Source organism: Triplophysa rosa, linkage group LG22 (assembly GCF_024868665.1).
Source record: "Triplophysa rosa linkage group LG22, Trosa_1v2, whole genome shotgun sequence".
NCBI lineage: Eukaryota > Metazoa > Chordata > Actinopteri > Cypriniformes > Nemacheilidae > Triplophysa > Triplophysa rosa.
The window spans coordinates 13453282-13473557 of record NC_079911.1 but is presented as its reverse complement, the minus strand read 5'-3'; the positions used below and the strand labels follow the sequence as shown (position 1 = coordinate 13473557).

General features: G+C 39.7%; 1 protein-coding gene across 21 annotated transcripts in view; it reads right to left on the bottom strand.

Moving 5' to 3' along the window:
- Positions 1-20276, bottom strand: part of dlg2 (discs, large homolog 2 (Drosophila)) — a 193767-nt gene that overhangs the window by 127983 nt on the left and 45508 nt on the right. Inside the window, exon 1 of one of the 21 annotated variants that reach the window (XM_057320927.1) lies at positions 11713-12025. The exons of 19 other annotated variants lie outside the window; for them this stretch is intronic. In XM_057320927.1, coding sequence (XP_057176910.1) covers positions 11713-11754 — 42 coding nt within the window. In that variant the 5' untranslated portion in view covers positions 11755-12025. Of the gene's footprint in view, positions 1-7667; positions 7713-11712; positions 12026-20276 lie in introns of those variants that run through there. One more of the 21 variants, XM_057320931.1, reaches the window with a different exon arrangement.

Here is a 20276-nt window from a genome sequence, read left to right as displayed (position 1 = left end):
TGTGTTTGATTACAACTTATAATAATATATATATATATATATATATAGTGCATTCCTTCCATACACTCCATTCAAAAAGTATCTTAAGGTCATTCTATTTTAGGAGTCTACTCAACCGTGCATGACATGAGAGCGAATCAGCAGCGATGTAAACCGACAGCACGGTTAATGTTCAGAAAGTGAGTCGTCATCCGCATGGCAAGCACGGGGAAATGAAATCCGGCTTCGCTCAACAAAATATTACTCACCATTTAAAAGCAATCCATGCGAATGCTAATTTTCTCCTATAACAAGCTCCTGATTCAGCTCAGTACAGATCACAAGCCCCTAACAGCACAGGAATTGAGGTTTACATACAAATATAGCGCTTGGACTTCGAATATGTTTACAATATGATTATAACACTTATTACAAAATCAATGCGGTCACAACAAAATATGGCGCAACAGATAAGTTACACATTTTAGCTTGAAAGGAGTAGGATTGTGGGGTTTTAGGAGGGCGCTCATGTTGTCCAGCAGAGAGCGCATTCACACAGAACTTCACACAGCTGCAATAAGACTACATAGAAATCCATTTCTTTATGGAGAATCTGAATGGAAACACGCCATACATGATGATGCCGAATGTCTCTAACGTGTACTGAAATACAACTGCATAATTATGTCTCAGTGACAAATTCATGGCCGTCACCGGTGCTCGTCTAATATAAGGAGTCCCATTTGTCATGTCCTACAGGTGTCTTTTTTGTGGTCGATGACAAGGTAACATTCTACCATGCTTACACCCGACAGTTTATGTTGCACTATGCCACTAAAGTGTGACCTGAGAGCAGTATGCAAAAACAAAATTTTGGCAGTCACATAAAGACCACATATTAACAAGACAATTCTCTATGCATCTGTCAAAAGATCTCCAAAAGAGTAATCTAAGCTTTGCTTTTCGAGGTGTTACCAGCCTGGTCTATCTTAGGCTTGCAGAACGGTCATATGTCTATCAAGCCTGTTTTCATTCCTGCACTAACATCAGAATGAAGCTTACAGTACCTGCTTCTAAAGCCCCTCCAGTCAGCATTAATATTTCAGCATGCCTTTAGCAGGACAAGTTCAGAACATCCCTGCATGTCCAGTCTGGGCTACATTATGGTATTACAGTAAAGCATCAGCACGCACTGCTTCAGGCTGGGAGGATACACCTCTCCCCCATGTGTTATTCACTTTGGCATGCAGCAAAACACAGGAGGAAGCCAAAAGCATTGAGGGGGTTTAGAGCATAAGGTGTACTGAATGTAAATCTGTCAAGATACACTTATGATGGGCTTTTTGACAATCAATACTATGGATTATATGGTTATGAACTGAAAACCTTGTATTCAGAAGTCAGTAATAAAATAATATTATCGTAATCGTTAATATCACACATCATTTCTGGCAACTGGTCGTCTGGTGTGTTTCTCACAAAAAGCTACTTTATGACTTTGGAATAAAATCACACAAGATTTCAGAATATAGCACACAGGCAAAATAGGGTGCTTTAATGTACTTTGGAGTCCCCATTCAATGTAATTTAATCGAAAAAATGACAAAGTGCATATATGCAATATATGATTAACTATTATGATGATAATGATTATTATTAGATTAAAAATTGTATAGTTTAGTTTGATATCCACTTAAATTGCATGTGACTTAATATGTATGAATGTTGTTAACAGCCCCCCATTCACTTGCATTGGTTACAATAGAAGTGAATGGGGGGCTGTGCTGTTCTGTTACCAACATTGTTCTAAATATCTTCTTTTGTGTTCTGCGGAAGAAAGAAAGTCATACAGGTTTGAAATGACAAGAGGGTGAGTAAAGGATGACATGATTTTCATTTTTGGGTGAACTACCACTAAGACTGAATAAAGAACAAAGATAGTAAATACTAACAAGATGCGCCACTGCCTATACAATGAATGGGGATGGCATGCAACGCTCAATATGGCCACTCCGGCAAAGGAAGGCCCGCCTTCCAGCAAAAACAGCCAATCGTCATTCGACAAAGACTGACAATTATCTGGGTCGGGGTTCTCTTGAGGCGCTTGTCAGCCTGTGCCATGCAATGCGCAGTAATTGAAGCGACCTCGAAAAAGGTGATTTTTAACTCAATTTAAGCTAACTTAACAAATGTTATGGTACAGTTCGTGTAAGTTTAAATGCTGTTCCTAAATATGCCGTTTAATTGGGATTTTAGCCGGCGATTGTAGAAATATCAGTATTACTGTGACAAGCAGAGCGGGACGAGGGCCGTGAGGAAACGGCGCGAGGCCGGTGACGCGAGTGATAACGAGCGTCAATCACTCGCGTCAGCTGCGCTTTGCTCTGGTCTCGCATCTCTCACGGAGGAGCTCCGGAAGCATAAAAGGAGGAGCGACAGCAGTGAAGGACGAGAGAGAACCAGGCCTGGATTTTATGTTATGTTTTATTTTGTTTGTGTGGCCGGCAGTCGACCGTGAGGGAGCTGTCGGCACTTTACTTTCGTTTTGTTGTTTATTTTATTAAAACTTTGTTCAACGTTCGCCGGTTCCCGCCTTCTTCCTATCACGTCTTGCTTGAATTACATGATAACTGCCCGGAGGCGCGTTGTAAACATGGCCGCTGAGTGCACGACTTCCGTAAATGGACTTTGATAAAGAATGACATAACTTTTAACCCTTTACATGTACAACTTTTGCATCTACTGTATATCAGCATCTCTGTTTGAAACGTAACGGGTGACATCAAACTGACATCTCCCACAAAATCACACCCAAAAGTTCAATTTATAAATCATTGTAAACTGACTCTTACAAATCAAGGTAAGATAAGGAGACTCACTTAACCTGCTTAATAACAGATTTTTGTTTATTTTAAATCCCTAAACTTTAAGGTTGTAGCTAGTCAAAGACAACACTTAGTCAAAGATTTCCCTGCACTTGACAAAAACATGTCTTTGAGATGTCCAGAAAGCCATTCCTAACTCTGTGAACAGCGTTGCAGAATACAGACATCCTCAGCTAAAGCTGAACTCATAAACCATGGCAGACTAGAAATTAATTATAAGTTTGATTCAGTTTAATTACAGTGTAACGGCCAATTAGACATGAGCTTTGAGACATCTCTTAGGAGGTAGGCCTACATAAAAGAAACAAGATGACTTTCTGATGCACAATCCAATGACAATGACTTCCTGACCAGAACTAACACTTACCTCTTCTGAGTTTCACTTTCAACTTTGATCTAATTGAATTTCCTCTGTGGTGTTTTTCCACACAATTTTTTAAGTACCTGAAGCAATTTTCCCACTAAGATGATGATGGGTAAATAAACCTCTTCTGTTCTCTTCCATTACAACAGAACTGTAGCTTACCTCCACAACGTCTACAGTGCTCTCAAGATAATACACTCATTAACTGAATACCCCAAACAAAAAACTAATATAAATAGTAAATCTAATAAAAAACAGAGCTGTATCCAGGGAATAAATAATAATCAAAAACACCCTAAAAATACTCTTGCTGGCTTACAGTACAAATTGGAAGGATGGCATTGGGTTACATAAGCCTGTGGCGTGGGTTTACTCACATGACACAGAAAACCTACAGTAATTAAGATTCCCACGTAGTATCTCTCCCACTCAAAATAAAAAAAAACGGAACGGCAAGCTAATCGCTCAATTAATCATTGCAACACTGCTAGTAATCACATCCAGCGACATGCAATTATCTCCAATAAAACAGGGCGGTGTAGAGGCATCTCCTGAGCTCGCACCTGGGACAGGGTGGATCTCGAAACTGCAGAAAGCATTGTTAAGGAGGTTTGTTTAGCATTAGGGACACTTTGAAATGCGTACAGAATGTAATTGTGAGTGTGTTAAGGTGGTTTTACTAGATTTATGATTCTGCAGGCTAAAAGACAAGGTAAATGGTTTTCATTCCCCTGCCAGAAAGAACCAAGCATGAATTTCAATACTGGTTCAGGCTGGTTTATGTTAAAATGGTACTGGTTTAGCTTGTGGACTAACACAGCCATGGTGTTACAGGTAAATTCCCGTTAACATGTACAACCCCTAATGGGTAGGAAGGTCGACATTTACACTTAATCATTTAGCAAACACTTTTATCCAAGTGACTTACAGTACATATGAGGAAAATAACAGAAGCATCATGTTCATATTCATATTTATAGTGTTTAAACAACACAATACTAGTCCCCTTTGACTTGAACTTGACCAAAATACACATGAAAATGTAATGGATTTAATGGTTATAATTGGAATTGTATTGGTTTTACAGTAATGAAAACTATAAAACTCACACATTAACACTATAAAAAGTAATTTTATAATTGTATAAATGGAAAAGCTAATGGTTCATAATTATATTTTAATGAAACCCATTATAATTTCTGTGATGATTTCTATTGGTTTTCAATTTTTTTTTCAGCAGGGATATTTTACATGTAATTTAGGATTAGTTCAAAAATGAATCTATGATGGAATAATCTTATTTTTTTACAACTGTCATGCGCCTTGACATTCTGTCAATCTTTTACATTGCTGTCATTCCTGAGGTTTATTTTTGTTCAAATTCAATAGACACTGTACTGGAATTGCCCCAATAAATGTAAAATGCTCAATTTTTCCATGGCTGTATATAAAGATAGAAACAGAATGAAAAATAGGCAAAATAGTTGCGTCTTTAGTCGTTTCTTGAAAACAAAAGCACAACAAATGCTGGTCCATTAAGCTGGATCAAATTAGATGCAAAACAACTCCAGTTACTGGGTGGAGCGCTTCAGATCTCCAGAGCTCCAGTTGAGTTGAGTGCAATTCTATCCAGCATCCAGGTTGCACACCAACAATAATAAATGACTAAGCTCTGATGGAGGCCAGCAGCAGCTAAAGGACACACAGCAAGAACCTACCATCCCTCCCACTGTCTCTCAGCGTCTGTGTATTTTAAAATAGAACCACAATTTCACAAAAGTTAATTAACAAACAACACATGGTGAAAGTTGTGAGAACAAGGTGAGAATGCTGACGCTTAGAGAACAAGCTCTCGGCCCTCTTATCTGGACACGCTCCTCATTTCCTGTCACCCAGTTTTTCAGGACTCCAGGATAAGAACAGCGCAGTCAGTGGAAAAACTCGACCGAAACGCTTACTGCAGGTTTCAGTCTTGGGGTCGTGAACTTTCCCCATATTCAGCATCTCCATCAATTAGTCCTGACAATGTCAATAAATGAATGATTAAAAACAGTAAAGAAGGGGTTGAAGAGGGAACAGTGAGTCCTGAGAAAGGACAGACTTCATGACTCAGTGCGCTAGTAAATCGTTTTTTAATTTTACATTACTGCTTTGCCCTAAAGCCTTCATTTTGCATTTTGAGTGTTTACAGTAGATGGTTTTGTATGTATTACAGTAAGACGCCCCACATTGTTTGTGCTACAGACATGAATGATACCTCAAATCATGCAGCTTGAGAGTTGTGCTGTTGCCTTTGTGTGCAATCAGATGTAGGGTTGATGCAAATGATGAAAGACAAAGAAATTTCATACGCTTATAATAAAGGGTTAAGAATATTGTGAATATTGTCTTGGGCTAGTAATCAATCACCTAGCAACCACTCAAAATACCTAGCAACTAAATAAAAGGCAGTGAAAAAAAAAACATATTTTAAATCAAATGTAACATCTTTCTCTATGCATAATTAACATTACTAAAGAGATGTTCATGGGTCAACATATAGGGATAGTTCACCCAAAAATGAAAATTCTTTCATCGTTTACTCACGCTCATGTCGTTCCAAACCTGAATGACTAAAGGATACTTTATTTTGATATTTTGAAGAATGTTGATAACCAAACAATATTGGGCCGCTTGACTTCCACACATGGACACAAAACCACTGAAAGATTTCTCAAAATATCTTCTTTTGTGAGTCATACAGGTTTTGAATGACATGATGCTGAATAAATGACAGATTTTTTGTTGATCTTTCCCTTTAATGAACATAGGACACATCTAGTGTTGATCTCATCACAATGTGCCCAAAAGACGCCACTTTTTTCGGCATTGGCTTCATTCCATGCTTAAAGTTCACCCAAAATGATCAATTCTATCGTCATTTACTCACCCTCTTGTCATTTCAAACCTGTATGACTTTCTTTCTTCCACAGAACACAAAAGAAGATATTTTAAAAAAAGTTGGTAGGAGGGTGACAAGATGTGTGTATGCGTGTGGGAAGGGTAAACCCTACGGTATGGGGACAAAATGTCCCCACAAAGATGGCAATATCCAAAATCCTTGTCCTTGTGGGGACATGTTTTGGTCCCCATGAGGAAACAAGCTTATAAATCATACATAGTTAACTTTTGTGAAAATCTAAAAGAGCAGACAGTTGTGTGTGATTGTTAGGGTTAGGGGTAGGCATATAGGGAATAGGGAATATGATATACAGTTTGTACAGTATAAAAACCATTGCGTCTATGGAATGTCCCCATAAAACATGGAAACCCAACATGTGTGTGCGTGCGTGCGTGTGTGTGTGTGAGCCAGGAACAGCCCCTGCATCTGTTAGCTGCTCATGTTTACCACCCTGACAAGGCAGAGTAACATGAGCACTGTCTCTCTCTCTCTCTCTCTCTCTCTCTCTCTCTCTCTCTTTCTCTCTCTCTCACACAGACAAACACAGTCTGGATCCAAACGGCGGTGTATCCAGGCCGAAACACGAGAGTCCATGTGAACAATGGCGTTATTCTGTGAGGAACAGATGAGATGAAGGACATACTCAGAGATCCTGATTGGAGCTGATCAACAGAGGCCATGTGAATACAGACTGGGAACATGTTCAACTCGCATAATCTCTATTCATTCCACCTCTCTTTTACTCTCTTTTTCTTTCCGGTCCTTTCTATCTTGTTTTTATTGTCTTCAGGGGTACTTTTCACTCGTGGGGGTGTTCAGCCGTTACGATGATGTACACTCCTCAGAGTGTTTCTTATCCTCTTCTTAAGCTCTAAATACACTCTATTATAAATGCATGTGTGTTCCCTTGAGTGGAAGTGTTGAACACGAGAGAAACCACAATGAACCGACGCAACAGACCTGACCACAAATGCGGGTCTTGAACACACGCACAGGCTCGGCAAACAGCCACATGCTTGCTGGGAAGTTTTTGAGAGCGCGAACTTATTTTAAACTGAGAGATAAGACTGTCACATGTGTGTATAAGAAAACAATGCACCTTACTGTCTTACAAAGAATAAAGAACAATCTGCATTATGGTGGACAAGCATAGAGACAGAACAAGAGAGAGAAAGCGATGATTTCATGAGGCAATGCATGCAAGGAAGCTAGTCACAGAGAAAGAAACAGTAACCACAGAAAGTAAAAGTAAAAGAACAATAGAAAAAGTTGAAAAGAAAGAAATGACGGATAATCTAAAACGGAGATGAAACTAGCTTCATTTCACTGCAGTTATTTCCATCGTGACAGCAGAAACGATCTAAACAACAGTTTACATAGGCAACTCGCGACATTTACGACATTCACCAACTAGAGACTTGAAACTACACTTAATCACTTCGGTTTTATGATCCTCCTCTCCGCACTTGACAAGATGCATAAAGTCTGTTTATCTTACCTCAGAGTTCCTCTCCCTCTCTTCCTGCATGCTTCTCTGAGGGTGTGTGTGTGTGTGTGTGTGTGTGTGTGTGTGTGTGTGTGTGCGTGTGCACGAGTGTGTTTGGGTGGGCGTTCGGTCGGACAGTAGAGAGGAGGCTTCCCTTTTCTCCGGGTAGCCTCAGAGACTGTGTTCATTGTGTATGTGTGTGTGTGTGTGTGAGAGATGTGGGGAGGCCCTGAATCACTTCCTCACCGCTGCATTCAGCGCTCTGCGGCACTCAGAGAGTTTACTGCAGGAGCGCAGCCAAGCAGGAACCAGGAGAGGGCCACTGAGCCCACACGGACACGATGTACTGCAACACCGTTTCTAGTGAGGAAGCCTGCAGTTGACAGGTATAACGACATGGGCTTTTACAGTGCGTGACTCTGTAATGTAAATTATAGCATCTCTTAAAGCCCACGAGAGCTGGAATTTGGAGAGCACAGTTAAAGTAGTTCACCTTCAAAATGAAAATTCTGTCATCACTTACACGCCCTCTTGTCATTTCAAACCTGTATGACTTTTTTCTGCAGAACACAAAATAAGATATTTTTAAAAATGTTGGTAACAGAAGAGCACAGCGTGTTAACAACATTCTTCAAAATATCTTCTTTTGTGTTCTGCGGAAGAAAGAAAGTCATACAGGTCAAATACAGAATCACAAGACACATCCAGTAGACACACAGTATCTCACAGAAGTGAGTGATGTCGTCATGGAGGAGTGGAAGAGGACTCCAGTGGCAACCTGTGAAGTTCTGGTGAACTCCACGCCCAAGAGGGTTAATGCAGTGCTGGAAAATAATGGTGGCCACACAAAATATTGACACTTTGGGCCCAATTTGGACATTTTCACTTAGGGGTCTACTCACTTTTGTTGCCAGCGGTTTAGACATGAATGGCTGTGTGTTGAGTTATTTTGAGGGGACAGCAAATTTACACTGTTATGCAAGCTGTACACTCACTACTTTACATTGTATCAAAGTTTAATTTCTTCAGTGTTGTCACATGAAAAGGTATAATAAAATATTTACAAAAATGTGAGGGGTGTACTCACTTATGTGAGATACTGTACATGCAGCCCTATCTTGAATCCAGCATGTTGCAGATCCCTGAAGATGGGGTTTTGTGGCTTTGTGGCAACCATCAAGCAACCACTTAGAACACCTTAGGAAACTGCACAGCAACCTCCTTGAAACAACTTTTAATAGTTTTAAATATTTTGGATATCAGAGTGACAATACTGTAGCACTCTGTTACAGCTTACTTTCTTTTACCGTTCCTGCATTCATCACTAGAGTAAAATATTCATGACTGCATGACTCAAAGCTTGCTCAACATTTTAGCAGATGGGTCGGAACTGTTTTGGTACCTCGCTCTCCCCAAACAGTCTGGAAGAAACACCCTTCAGATACGCTGGTGGAAACAGCAATGTAGAGCATCGCTGTGCCCAATGCCTGTGTGTGTCTGCTCGATCAATGTTTATGTGTGAGAGATTAAAGAACTAAGTTCTATTTCTGTCTCACAGTATCATTATCTTTAAAGAGGGATATGTAACACGTTAATTGCTATCAGCTGGCTCTTCAAGCCAAATATAAATTCTAAGCAGTGAATAACTGAAGTCACAGTACTTTTGCTTTAACTGCCTAAAGTTTGTTTTTGCAGTGAATGGCACACTTGCCCTCTAGCCAGTGTGTAACCTTCTCAGGAAAGTGCTGAACACTTGTTTGCTATGTACAGTAGCATTAGTGTTCAATCAGTTATATTACAATTAATCTCATTTCTTTGTAGCTAACACATTTAGACTTTTTTTAAAGTATATATATATATATATATATATTTTTTTTTTTCTCTCTCAAAAATAGCGGTTTTGTTAATACAACAACGGCTTATTCTTAATGGGTTTGTCGTGTCACACCGCATCCAGTGTGGACAAAATAAAAAATTATAATGGGTTCTAATGTCTTTTATTGTGTCGCGCCGCGTCCAGTGTGGACATGGTGTGACAGCCACCGTAGCGCTTTGAAAGGGAGAGGGGAGGGATGGAGTGAGCTGTTGGTTGCAATTCGCAACCTCACTGCTAGATGCCGCTAAATTTCAACACTAGACCTTTAATAACTCTTTTTCGCAGTCAAAAACCACATCAAGCGAGCGTAAAATCTTTTTGCGTATTAAGGGACTTTTTTCAAAACTTGCCGTTTCCATCACTCATTTCTTTCTTTTTTTTAAAGATTTGTTTTTGGCGCTTTTGCCTTTAATTGTACAGCTATTTGTTAGAGAGGACAGGAAGCGAAGTGGGAGAAAGAAGGGGGTGGGTTCGGGAAAGGACCACGAGATGGGCATCGAACACGGGTCGCCCGATGCGCAACCGCGCCACATGTCGGAGCACTGCCCACTAGGCTATCGGCTCCGACCCATCACTCATTTCTAATGCGACACCTCAAAATGTGCATAAAAACATGGTGCTGGAAACATACCTTGTGATGAGTTTACTAACATTTTTGCCCGCATTGTAACCTTACACGTGGTTAACATGAGAGACGTCTTGAGCTTGTATGATAAATAAATTTATAGTAAAAAGAATCAAAATGATGTAACATTTGAATGATAATCAATTCTTGATACCTTTATAAAATATTAACCCTTTGCTTAGCAGATCTTCAGGGTGCTCATGATGATGGCAATACTGATGTGGGTGAATATAATGGGCTGTTGGCCTGCTGTGAGAGCCCCACTGGTACAGACAGATCAAGTGTGTTATTACGCAGCCCACTCACACCAGAGAGAAAAGAAACAGAAAAATGGAGCTCAGTTTCACCCATACACACACATGCACCCCCATACACAGTCTTACACACAGACATCAATCTCCTCCCACACACAAAACCACACATGCGCGCTCCTTCATAGTCCCGCGTACCCACTCACACTCCTACGGTCGTCTTCACTTACAAACATCCCAGTTTGCAGCATATAAGACACAAAATTATTACTATGAACGCAGCTCTCTCTCTTTACAAGCACACTTCCTCTCGTTCCCACGCCAGCGCGTCCACCCCTGCTTTAAAGCAGCATGTCTACTGCCAGCCTGATGCACGAGAACGCAAGATAAATCCGTTATAAGCTGCAGAGAAAAGCACAGCGACACCTCCTCCACGCAAGCAGCGGTTTACCGACATTAGAAAACCGGAAAAAGACTCTCAAACCCTCCTGTATGCGTGCCAGTGCCAGTGCCAGCTTCCGAACATCTGCTTTCTCTTTACTCTTACAAACAAAAAGTTTTCCCATATAACAGAGGACTGTCAGAGACGGGACCCTCCACACCCTGCACCATCAGGCAACTTCCCGCTCTGTCAGCAGAGAAAGTGAGAGAGAGAACGGGACGAGTGAGGCAGACAGGTGCAGCAACAGCTCCATGCATATTAAACGCCTCTTACTCTTTAGCAGAGGAGAGGAAACTGCGGCAGGAAGACAGGAGAAAAAGACGTACTGTACAAAGATATGGAGATATTTCCCATAATGCACCAGCGTCCAGAACAAAATACAGAATGCATGACACACACTGGCTGTTAAATTAATAAATGAAATATGCTTAATAAAAAATGCTACATGAATAATGGGATAAATGCTAAATGAATCTAAATGTTAAACTGCCATAATATTTTTACATTTTAATATTTAAACACATTTTAAAGGTACAACAGTGTCAAGATATTAGAGCGAGAGAGAGAGAGAGAGAGAGAGAGAGAGAGAGAGAGAGAGAGAGAGAGATTAACACTGAGGATACCCCATAGACTTTGCCTTACAAAATTCATAATTTCATGCATTTTTACACACTGTAGCCGAATCTATCCAAACTCTTTTTCTAAGCCCTCCTCAAACACCTCTGTATAATCCCCCTACATTACTAAAAAAAACTGGTAAGAAACAACCAGCCGAGTGTGGCAACTCACACATGTCCAACCACCTGTGTGGCCACATGGCAACGCACGCACATGCGCAAGTTCAGGCTCGCTGCAAGTCTTACCTTCACGTTGGACCTCAGTGCACAATAACATGCAAAAAACATTGCAGGTAATATGTGGCATAAGGATCGGTCTACTGTTAAGCTTCCTAAGGAAACAAAATTAAGAAGAGTACAATGATGCAGATCAGAGGCGGATCGCTTCCCTCAGTGGGCGCACACGGTACAGCGCTGTTCTTTTAAGGTTACCCCATCAGTCTCTCTAGATTCAGCACTCGTACGGACTCACACATGGTCACGAGCATGTGGGGAGAGATACGCTACGGTTTGCTCCAGAATGTGGGATTTCATTTGACAGCGGTATAAAAGCCATGCCGAAGAGGGGATTCTCTCTCTCTCCCTCCCTCTCGCTCTGCTTTTCAGTATAGCATGAGGAACAGGCAGGGATTGGATGAAGACTTTGGAGGTAACTCAGTACTAAAGCAAATTCACCACGTGTAGAAACCTGGAGCAGGTAGATGTTTTAAAATAAGAAATGGCCTCCCTGACTGTTATACAACACTTTTCAAGACTCTTTCTCTTCAGTGGAAAAGCAGCAGTTTGGCTAAAAAAAGCTACAGCTCTCTAAGTAGCATGTCTGTCATTTTAAGCGCTATCTAGAAAACAATACGCTTTGGGGGAATGTTTATGGGAGTGTTTGATTCTTATTTAAATATGTCAAAACACATCCAATGAGTGCGCCCATCGGGTATTGTATGATGATGCATAATTCATGAGAGGGTATTAATATGCAAATAAAAAATGAAGTCGAACAGCGGGACTGTAAAAATAATCTGTATGACATTCCTTGGGTTAGAAAGTGCATCTGTGATAAACACATTGAAATGACAAATTGCTATTAGATAAAAGATTAAACAAGAACACGGATGTCGTACTACAGTTTCAATTCTATTCTTTAAAACTTGCTTCTGATGTCAATCTGTATTTGTGTATTGAGTAACTGGCTCCTTATTTTTTTATTTATGTGTGAGGTACTGGTCATCACCAATGCACACTGTACCAACACAAAACCACCACAAGAGGGCAGGAGTCTAACTCCCTAACTTATTGCAGTGACGGGATAAATGTGCAAAAAAATATTAATAATGAATAATTCTACTTTACAATCTCTGATTGATAAAACACACCGCGGGATCTCAATCAAGCGTGAATTACGCGAGTGCTTTAGTCACTTTGGTGTGAATGTATTAATTCAGTTTAGTGGAGGAGTTCCACAAAGGTAACATGAAATGACGAGAGGAGAGACGCGGGCTAATGAATCAGTCGATAAGAGTCCTTGAAAAGACTGATTATGCTCCGAAACCTGAAGCACGTCTCTCAAAACCTCCAAAATAAACAGCGGGGAATAATGCAAGTCATACTTCATAACAAAACTAAATTGCTCATCTCGGTTGCAACAAAAAGATGAAAACTAATAAAAATTATGGGCAAAGTGTGCATTCAATTTTAGTTTCAGATTACCATAGCAACTGTACTAGAGTATAACCATGCCACAGTTATGGTTCTGTTACTAAGGCTGTTGTTTCAATCCACTGTGTACGAGAAAAAATTACTTATGGATGGAATCTATCATAGATCTGAGTGGACCTCATGTCAGAGGACTCGGGACAACATTTACAGTTAATGGCCCTAACTATTTTATAATTACAGCAAATGGATCTTTATCATGATTCCAGGTTTCTCAGCAGCGGAAGTCTTCCTAGTTGGGTAAACTTCTGAATGGGAGACTACCACAAATATATATTTTTTGCATCCTCATTTGCTCAAATAGCAAAAGAAAAACTCAACAATAGTCTGATAACGGCAGTGAAAAGAGAGAATGATGTCAAATATCCAGTGACTTCCATAGACGCTGTGTAAGAAACACCCTCGCATTAGCGTTAACTATTTTTTGTAACTTGATGCAAAGGTAATATAATACAAACTATAGTGTTATAAATGTACATAATTTTTTTTCAAAATGAAAATTTACAATGGTGATGACCGTTGAACGCATTATCACAGTCTTGTGAAAAAGGTCCATTATAAAATGATCGCAAACAATTTAAGAAGACTTCAGAAACTTTAACCCAAAGTAACCCCAATGTTTTTTCTTTTAAAGGTGCAGTAAGTGATTTTTGAGAAACACTGTGCTGTTGATCAGCCTGATCCACTTTTTTTCTTTTAGCACAAACGCATCAACAAATTGTTGGTTTGGGTGTTGACTTCAGTTTTCTACAGCATTTCTCAGAAATTTTTTAAAACTTTTAAAGGGACAGTTCACTTAAAAATATAAATTATTTTATCATTTACTCACCCTCATGTCATTTTAAACCTGTATGACTTTATTTCTTCTGCAGAACACAAAATAAGATATTTTGAAGAACGTTGGTAACCAAACAACACTGACTCCCATTAACTTCTATTGTATGGACACAAAACCACTGAGACATTTCTCAAAATATCTTCTCTTGAGTTCCACAGAAGAAAGAGTCATATACAGGTTTTGAACGACAAGGGTGAATAAATTATGACTTTTCTGAATTACCTATCCTTTTAAGGCCCATTCATACCAAGAACAGTAACTAAATATATAGTAATAATATAACTAATAACCAGGAAATCAATTGCTCTGAAAATAATAATCCCAACTGTATGTATAGTTGCCGCTATTCCCTTAAATTTGTTTTACAAAATTTTCTAGTTATCATTAGGGCTGCAACTAACGGCTATTTTAATTGTCGACTAATCTAACGATTATTTTTTCGATTAGTCGACTAATCTACCGATTATTGTTTTTTATTAATCTAATAACGATTTTTTGGATTACTTTATTAATCCTTTGGCAAACTTTGCAAATAAACAATAAGTTCTAGTATTTTCTTACATTATAAAGCAAATCATACTTTTTACTCCACTACATCTTATAAATAAATATTGTTGTTTTAACATTTAAAGTGAAAGTGACCTATTAGTCAGATATGGTGACCCATACCCGAAATGTGACCTCTGCATTTAACCCATCCAGAGAGTAGTGAACACACGCACAGCAAGTGGTAAACACACGTACACTCGGAGCAGTGGGCAGCTATCACTGCAGCGCCCGGGGAGCAAGTAGGGGTAAGGTGCCTTGCTCAAGGGCACCCCAGTTGTTACCCGCCGGCCCTGGGAATCGAACCGGCAACCTTCTGGTCACGAGTCCGACTTTCTAACCATTAGGCCTTTTTAGGCCGGATTTAAAAAAAAAAAAGTTAAAAAAGACTGATTTTTTATGTACTTAAGTACTGTATTAAAGGTAAAAAAAAAAAAAACTTAGCTCTGTATACTGTGGTAGGCTATATGAGACCACTTTTTTTTATTGCACTTATGCTTTTTGTTGTCCTTATGTTGTTCCAATTGCTTCCATTGTTTCCCTCATCTGTAGGTCGCTTTGGATAAAAGCGTCTGCTAAATGACTAAATGTAAAAACATTTAAAAATGTGTTTATGAAATACTTGAGCATGATATATGCTCTGTATTTTTTTCCTCCAAGTAATATCCGACTCTATTTTCAGTCTCATTATGTAATTGAGTAAAAGTAAAAATACTACTATCTGTCTCTGTTTATTGTACAAAACTATCACCGTATAAAAGTCTCTAATGCAGAGTGCCGTTAAAGCGAGCCCGCGCACCCTGAACTCAGAATGATGCACGTGTGTGTGGACTTGGTTTTTATATGTTAGTGGGGACCTAAACCTGAATGCACACCAACTCATGGGGACCCGTGTCACTGTGGGGACCAAAATTGAGGTCCCCACGGGCACAAAAGCTTATAAATTGTACAGAACGATAATTTTTGAAAATCTAAAAATGCTAAAAGTTTTCTACGATCTTTAGGTTTAGGGGTAGGGGTAGGGGATAAAATATACAGTTTGTACAGTATACAACTCATTACGCCTATGGACTGTCCTCATGGAGATAATAAAACATATGTGTGTGCGTGCGTGCGTGCGTGCGTGCGTGCGTGCGTGCGTGTGTGTGTGTAAATCAGAGTGCCCTCACCAAGCTGGGTGGCGTGTAAAGCGCAGGCGAGCGCCAGCATGCAGTGGGAGGAATCAGAGATGCTTTAGAGAATATATTTTTGGTGCCAGCCTCCTTGTTACCAGGGAAACTAGTAGTTCCGTTGTTAGCAGCTTTACAGTACAGATGAGCTCACAAGAAAACGAGGGAAAGAGAGAGAATGAGGGGGTGACAAAAGAGAGGGGAGTACCGAGGCAGAAGACTGAGGGGGTGGAAAACAGAGAGGAGGTGAGAGATAGCGGAGGGCGACTGAATTTGAAACCCGCAGCTTTGGGCACTGCAATGGCTTTTATGTCAGCGAAAACTCCAGATACTCTGTCGGAGGCCCTTTTATGAGACGGTATGTAGACTTTCTGCCTGTGAAAACTTGCCTCCTCTCGCTGTGACCTGACGTTCACACAGAAATAGATGCAGAATACGCACTGGATAAATATGGCTGTAGATGCTAGAACCACAGACAGGACGAGAGATGAGCCGGCAAAGCTGCACCGAAGCCAAAACACTTTAACGGGCACAAATATATCTTCTCCCAGAGGCAGTTCCTGCTGAAAAAATGAGTCATACACTCCTGCTCATGTGCGAATACACAGCTTTCTCATTCTCCTCCTTTCACACAGGTACACATGAAATGCTACAAAGATCACATTAAAGGTGCCATAGAATAGAAACTGTATTTACCTAGGCATAGATGAATAATAAGAGGTCTGTACATGGAAATGACATATCGTGAGCCTCAAACACTATTCTTTCCTCCTTCTTGTGTAAATCGTGTGCATGCAAAAGATTACTGAAAAAAAAACAGAGAGGGACATACACAGTGGGTGAGAGAGGGAGAGAGCCATCACCCTCCCAGCAAACAATGTAGTACGAAACCACTATACCAAGGAGCAAGATGCAGTGACTGAACCAACATTGTGACACCTTCCAAACGCCACGGGAGACTTTCTGAGACAAGTGGCCTTCACACATACAGGGATCTGCATCGACAAAAAGAACGTCCAAATGTCTTCAGCAATGGAATAATGCTGGGAAAAAGTTCAGATTGATGCAAATTCCGGAAGCAGTGATATGATGCGGTGACCACCAATGAGAGCGAAGCCAATCATGTGACCTGTCTCCTGTGAGATATTGTAGTTGTGTAGGCAAGACAGAAGTTCGTGTTACTGTGTGATTTCGCCGTTTTATAAGATTTGTCTCTGCCCACGTGAAGGGGTGTAATAAAAAAAGGATGCGTGGCAAGCCGTGTCAGCGGTTGTCAAATTAGTTTGATTCATGGACCGATAATAGTTCATGATATTACATAATGTACTACGCACTGCTGCAATTTATATACAAATGCTTCCCTTCAGGTTCATTTTTGTCAGCAAGGAAACTAATTCAACGCCAATTCATATTCAATCAGATTTTCAAAAGCTACAGCCATTTGTGTGTCACAAATTAGAAAATTATAATCAAACATTCGACTTAAATCAACAACATCTATCCAATCCTAAATTTTGACTTCTTCATAAAGGTCCCATCATATCTAGTCACAGATGTCTCCTTATACACCCAGTGCTGTTTATATCAACAGAGCCGCTGCACGTGTGCAGATTATGCACGAGATGAACTTCATAAGCATGTTGCATGTTAAACCCAGGCCAGAAGGCTGTGAGGTGACAACATTAATCCGCTGGCTTAAGTAAAATCTGGAATACAAAGAATGTTAAACCCTTGACAGACGCACTCGTCTTCAAAATGCTGACCAGGGAAAAAGGGCCATCAAAGCTTTACTACTCGACCAAGTCAATCTAGAACCAAGATGAGTCTGTTTGCTCCATTTTACTCTGTTAGTCATTTTACCTTAGGCTGTGAGAGGCTAAAAACAAGTTAGCTGCATAATTGTCCACACTGACAAAAATAGCACATGGAGTTAAGCAGTCCTAATTTAAGCATTAATAAGCCTGTTTATTCAACCGTCCTGTGTGGTTTTAATCACCAGGAAGCCTTGCAGGCTGGGTTACGGTATTTTACCCCAACATAATCTATAACATGAACATGAAACATCAATCAAATTGAAAACAAAAAATAGTAAATAAAAGAAGCGGGAGCACAAAAGATTGTTTGGAATAGCTAAGGTATCTAAGGTGGCTTTAGAGAACCGTTTGGGTAAATAACACAAGATCCAATTATATCCAACACTGGTCTAAGAAACAAACACAAAGTCACTTTGTAGTACATGAAAGCCAGCAGAGACGTGATTGTATTTCCTCATTCTCTGATAATTATATAGTCTGGATTTCTCTTTGTAGACCCAATTCTTTTTTTCCAAAGGCCCAGCAATTCTTTATAATGGCTAAATTATAAGAAAATAAAAGTGCTCAGTCAAAAAAGTGTTTGATTTAACCAAATTTTATCCATACATGAGACATCAGAAAAACGTCATATGCCCTTAAACAGAAGATATTTGTAACTATAATTCTATACTATATAATTTACAATAAATAATGAAAATTAAATATAATTTTTTGTACTCTTCTGCACAATGACATGGAATTTAAAATTGAAAGACTGAAGGAAAAACACTTTCTGAAGGCCCCTCAGTTGTCCCATTAATAAGGTCAGATGGCCACCAAATGTCTCCCATTTACGTGTGAATAATGGAAAGAATGTTATGTGTCATGTGTAATTTTATTGAAATGTGTTATTTACTGCATTAGAACAAAAAGCGGATGTGTGCAACCCCTCATTGTCTGTGCACAGACAGTTTCCTAAGAGGCCTTCGTAAATTACTGCACTTAATGTTTCTATTAACAGCCTGTCAAAGCTGATCCCTTTAGACACGCAACATGTCAAGAGCATCTTATTCTCCTCCCGCAGGTAATGACAGCTAACGGTTGAAACAAAATGACATATTGCATGTACAAGACTACAAGTTAACCCTGCATTACACTTTATAGATAACTTCAGTATCACATTCTCTGTTACAAACATGCATCAATACTAAACTTTTTCACTTGCTACAGGTAGATGTTACATTTCCCTTCATAACATTGAACTTTCCACTCAGTTTTGAATTCATGGATTATATTCAACGACACTTCAAAATAAGCTTGGTCATTGCTTTTATTTCTCTTGCTTTAACAGTAATGGCAATTGTCTATTTACACATCAGAATGACTGATAACCGTACGTCCTGACTGTTACGAGAAATCAAACATCGCTGGCAGACTTTTCTAATGTCACCTCATTTTACCTGACACTAGCACACTGAACAACTCTCGAGACGTTCTGCTATGACTAAATAAATAAAAAATATAATCACTACACTGTGTATACAACAAATCAGTTTCTTGGTCTCCTCCCAGTTTTCTTTATTGCTTATTGCAAAATTATCCTGCCAAATGTGAGACTATAAATTAAGCTCCGTCTCTCAGCCACTTTATATGATATGCCGATTCATTTAAACTGATGTTTTCTGTAATTTAATATATTTGTCATTCACACAACTACTTAGCAGTTAGTTAAGCTTACAAGTAAATGCTCACTGCATCGTATCAAGTAAATTAAAGAGACAATATAAGAATCAGTATGCATACACAGAATGCAAATACATTTAGTCAGAAAACATACCTGTATATCACAGCTAGACCTTTAAATGCACGTTTTAAATGCAATAAGTGTGCAAGGTGTTTGTAAAGATATTTCTATTTTTTATATTTCTAGTTAAGTGCCATGGTGTCCAGGTGCACTGTGGGACTGACAGAAAAAGTGCAAAGCTACATAACTACAAGCAATATTGATTCTCTCTTGCTAATTTTATAGTCTGAAAGAAATACTGAAGTATTTAAAGGAGGGGTGTCCGATTTCTCTTAGCCGTTATTCAAATCACCGAAACAAACACACCCCTACCCCCATCTTTCGCTTTCATCAGCACTCGGCTCGGCTAATGTCCGTTCGGTGCATTGTGCACCTTACTGTTGATTGGCTACAAGGTTGTTTTGGTACTCGGCCCGACTCAGTTGTCTAAAGCGTAATTCGGTTACCCCGCCTTTAAGTGTACGATTTTTTTATTAAAAAAGTCTTAGGGCCCTATTTTCACGATCTTAGCGTGAAAATGGTTTAAAGCGCACGGCGCAGGTGGGCGTGTCCGAATCCACTTTTGCTAATTTAACGACGGGAAAACGGTCGGCGCGCCTGGGCACATGATCTAAACGGGTTGTCCCGATTCTCTTAATGAGTAATGGGTGTTTTGGGGCATAACGTGCAGTAAACCAATCAGAGTCTCATCTCTCATTCCCTTTAAGAGCCAGTTGCACTCGCGCCATGGCGGATTCGCTACTTACACGGCTGAATTTGCAAGAGCAAAGACTGGACGCTTCTCTAGAGAGGAAACGCATCTGCTCGTGCGTGAGGTTAAAGCGCGCGAGCAGATCATCTACATGACAAGCCGGATTTTTATCTTTATGTACACAATAATAATCTTTTACATTGTAATCCATTTATTTTTTATATTTGTCATGTTTGTGTGCTACTGCGCTTCCCTTTGT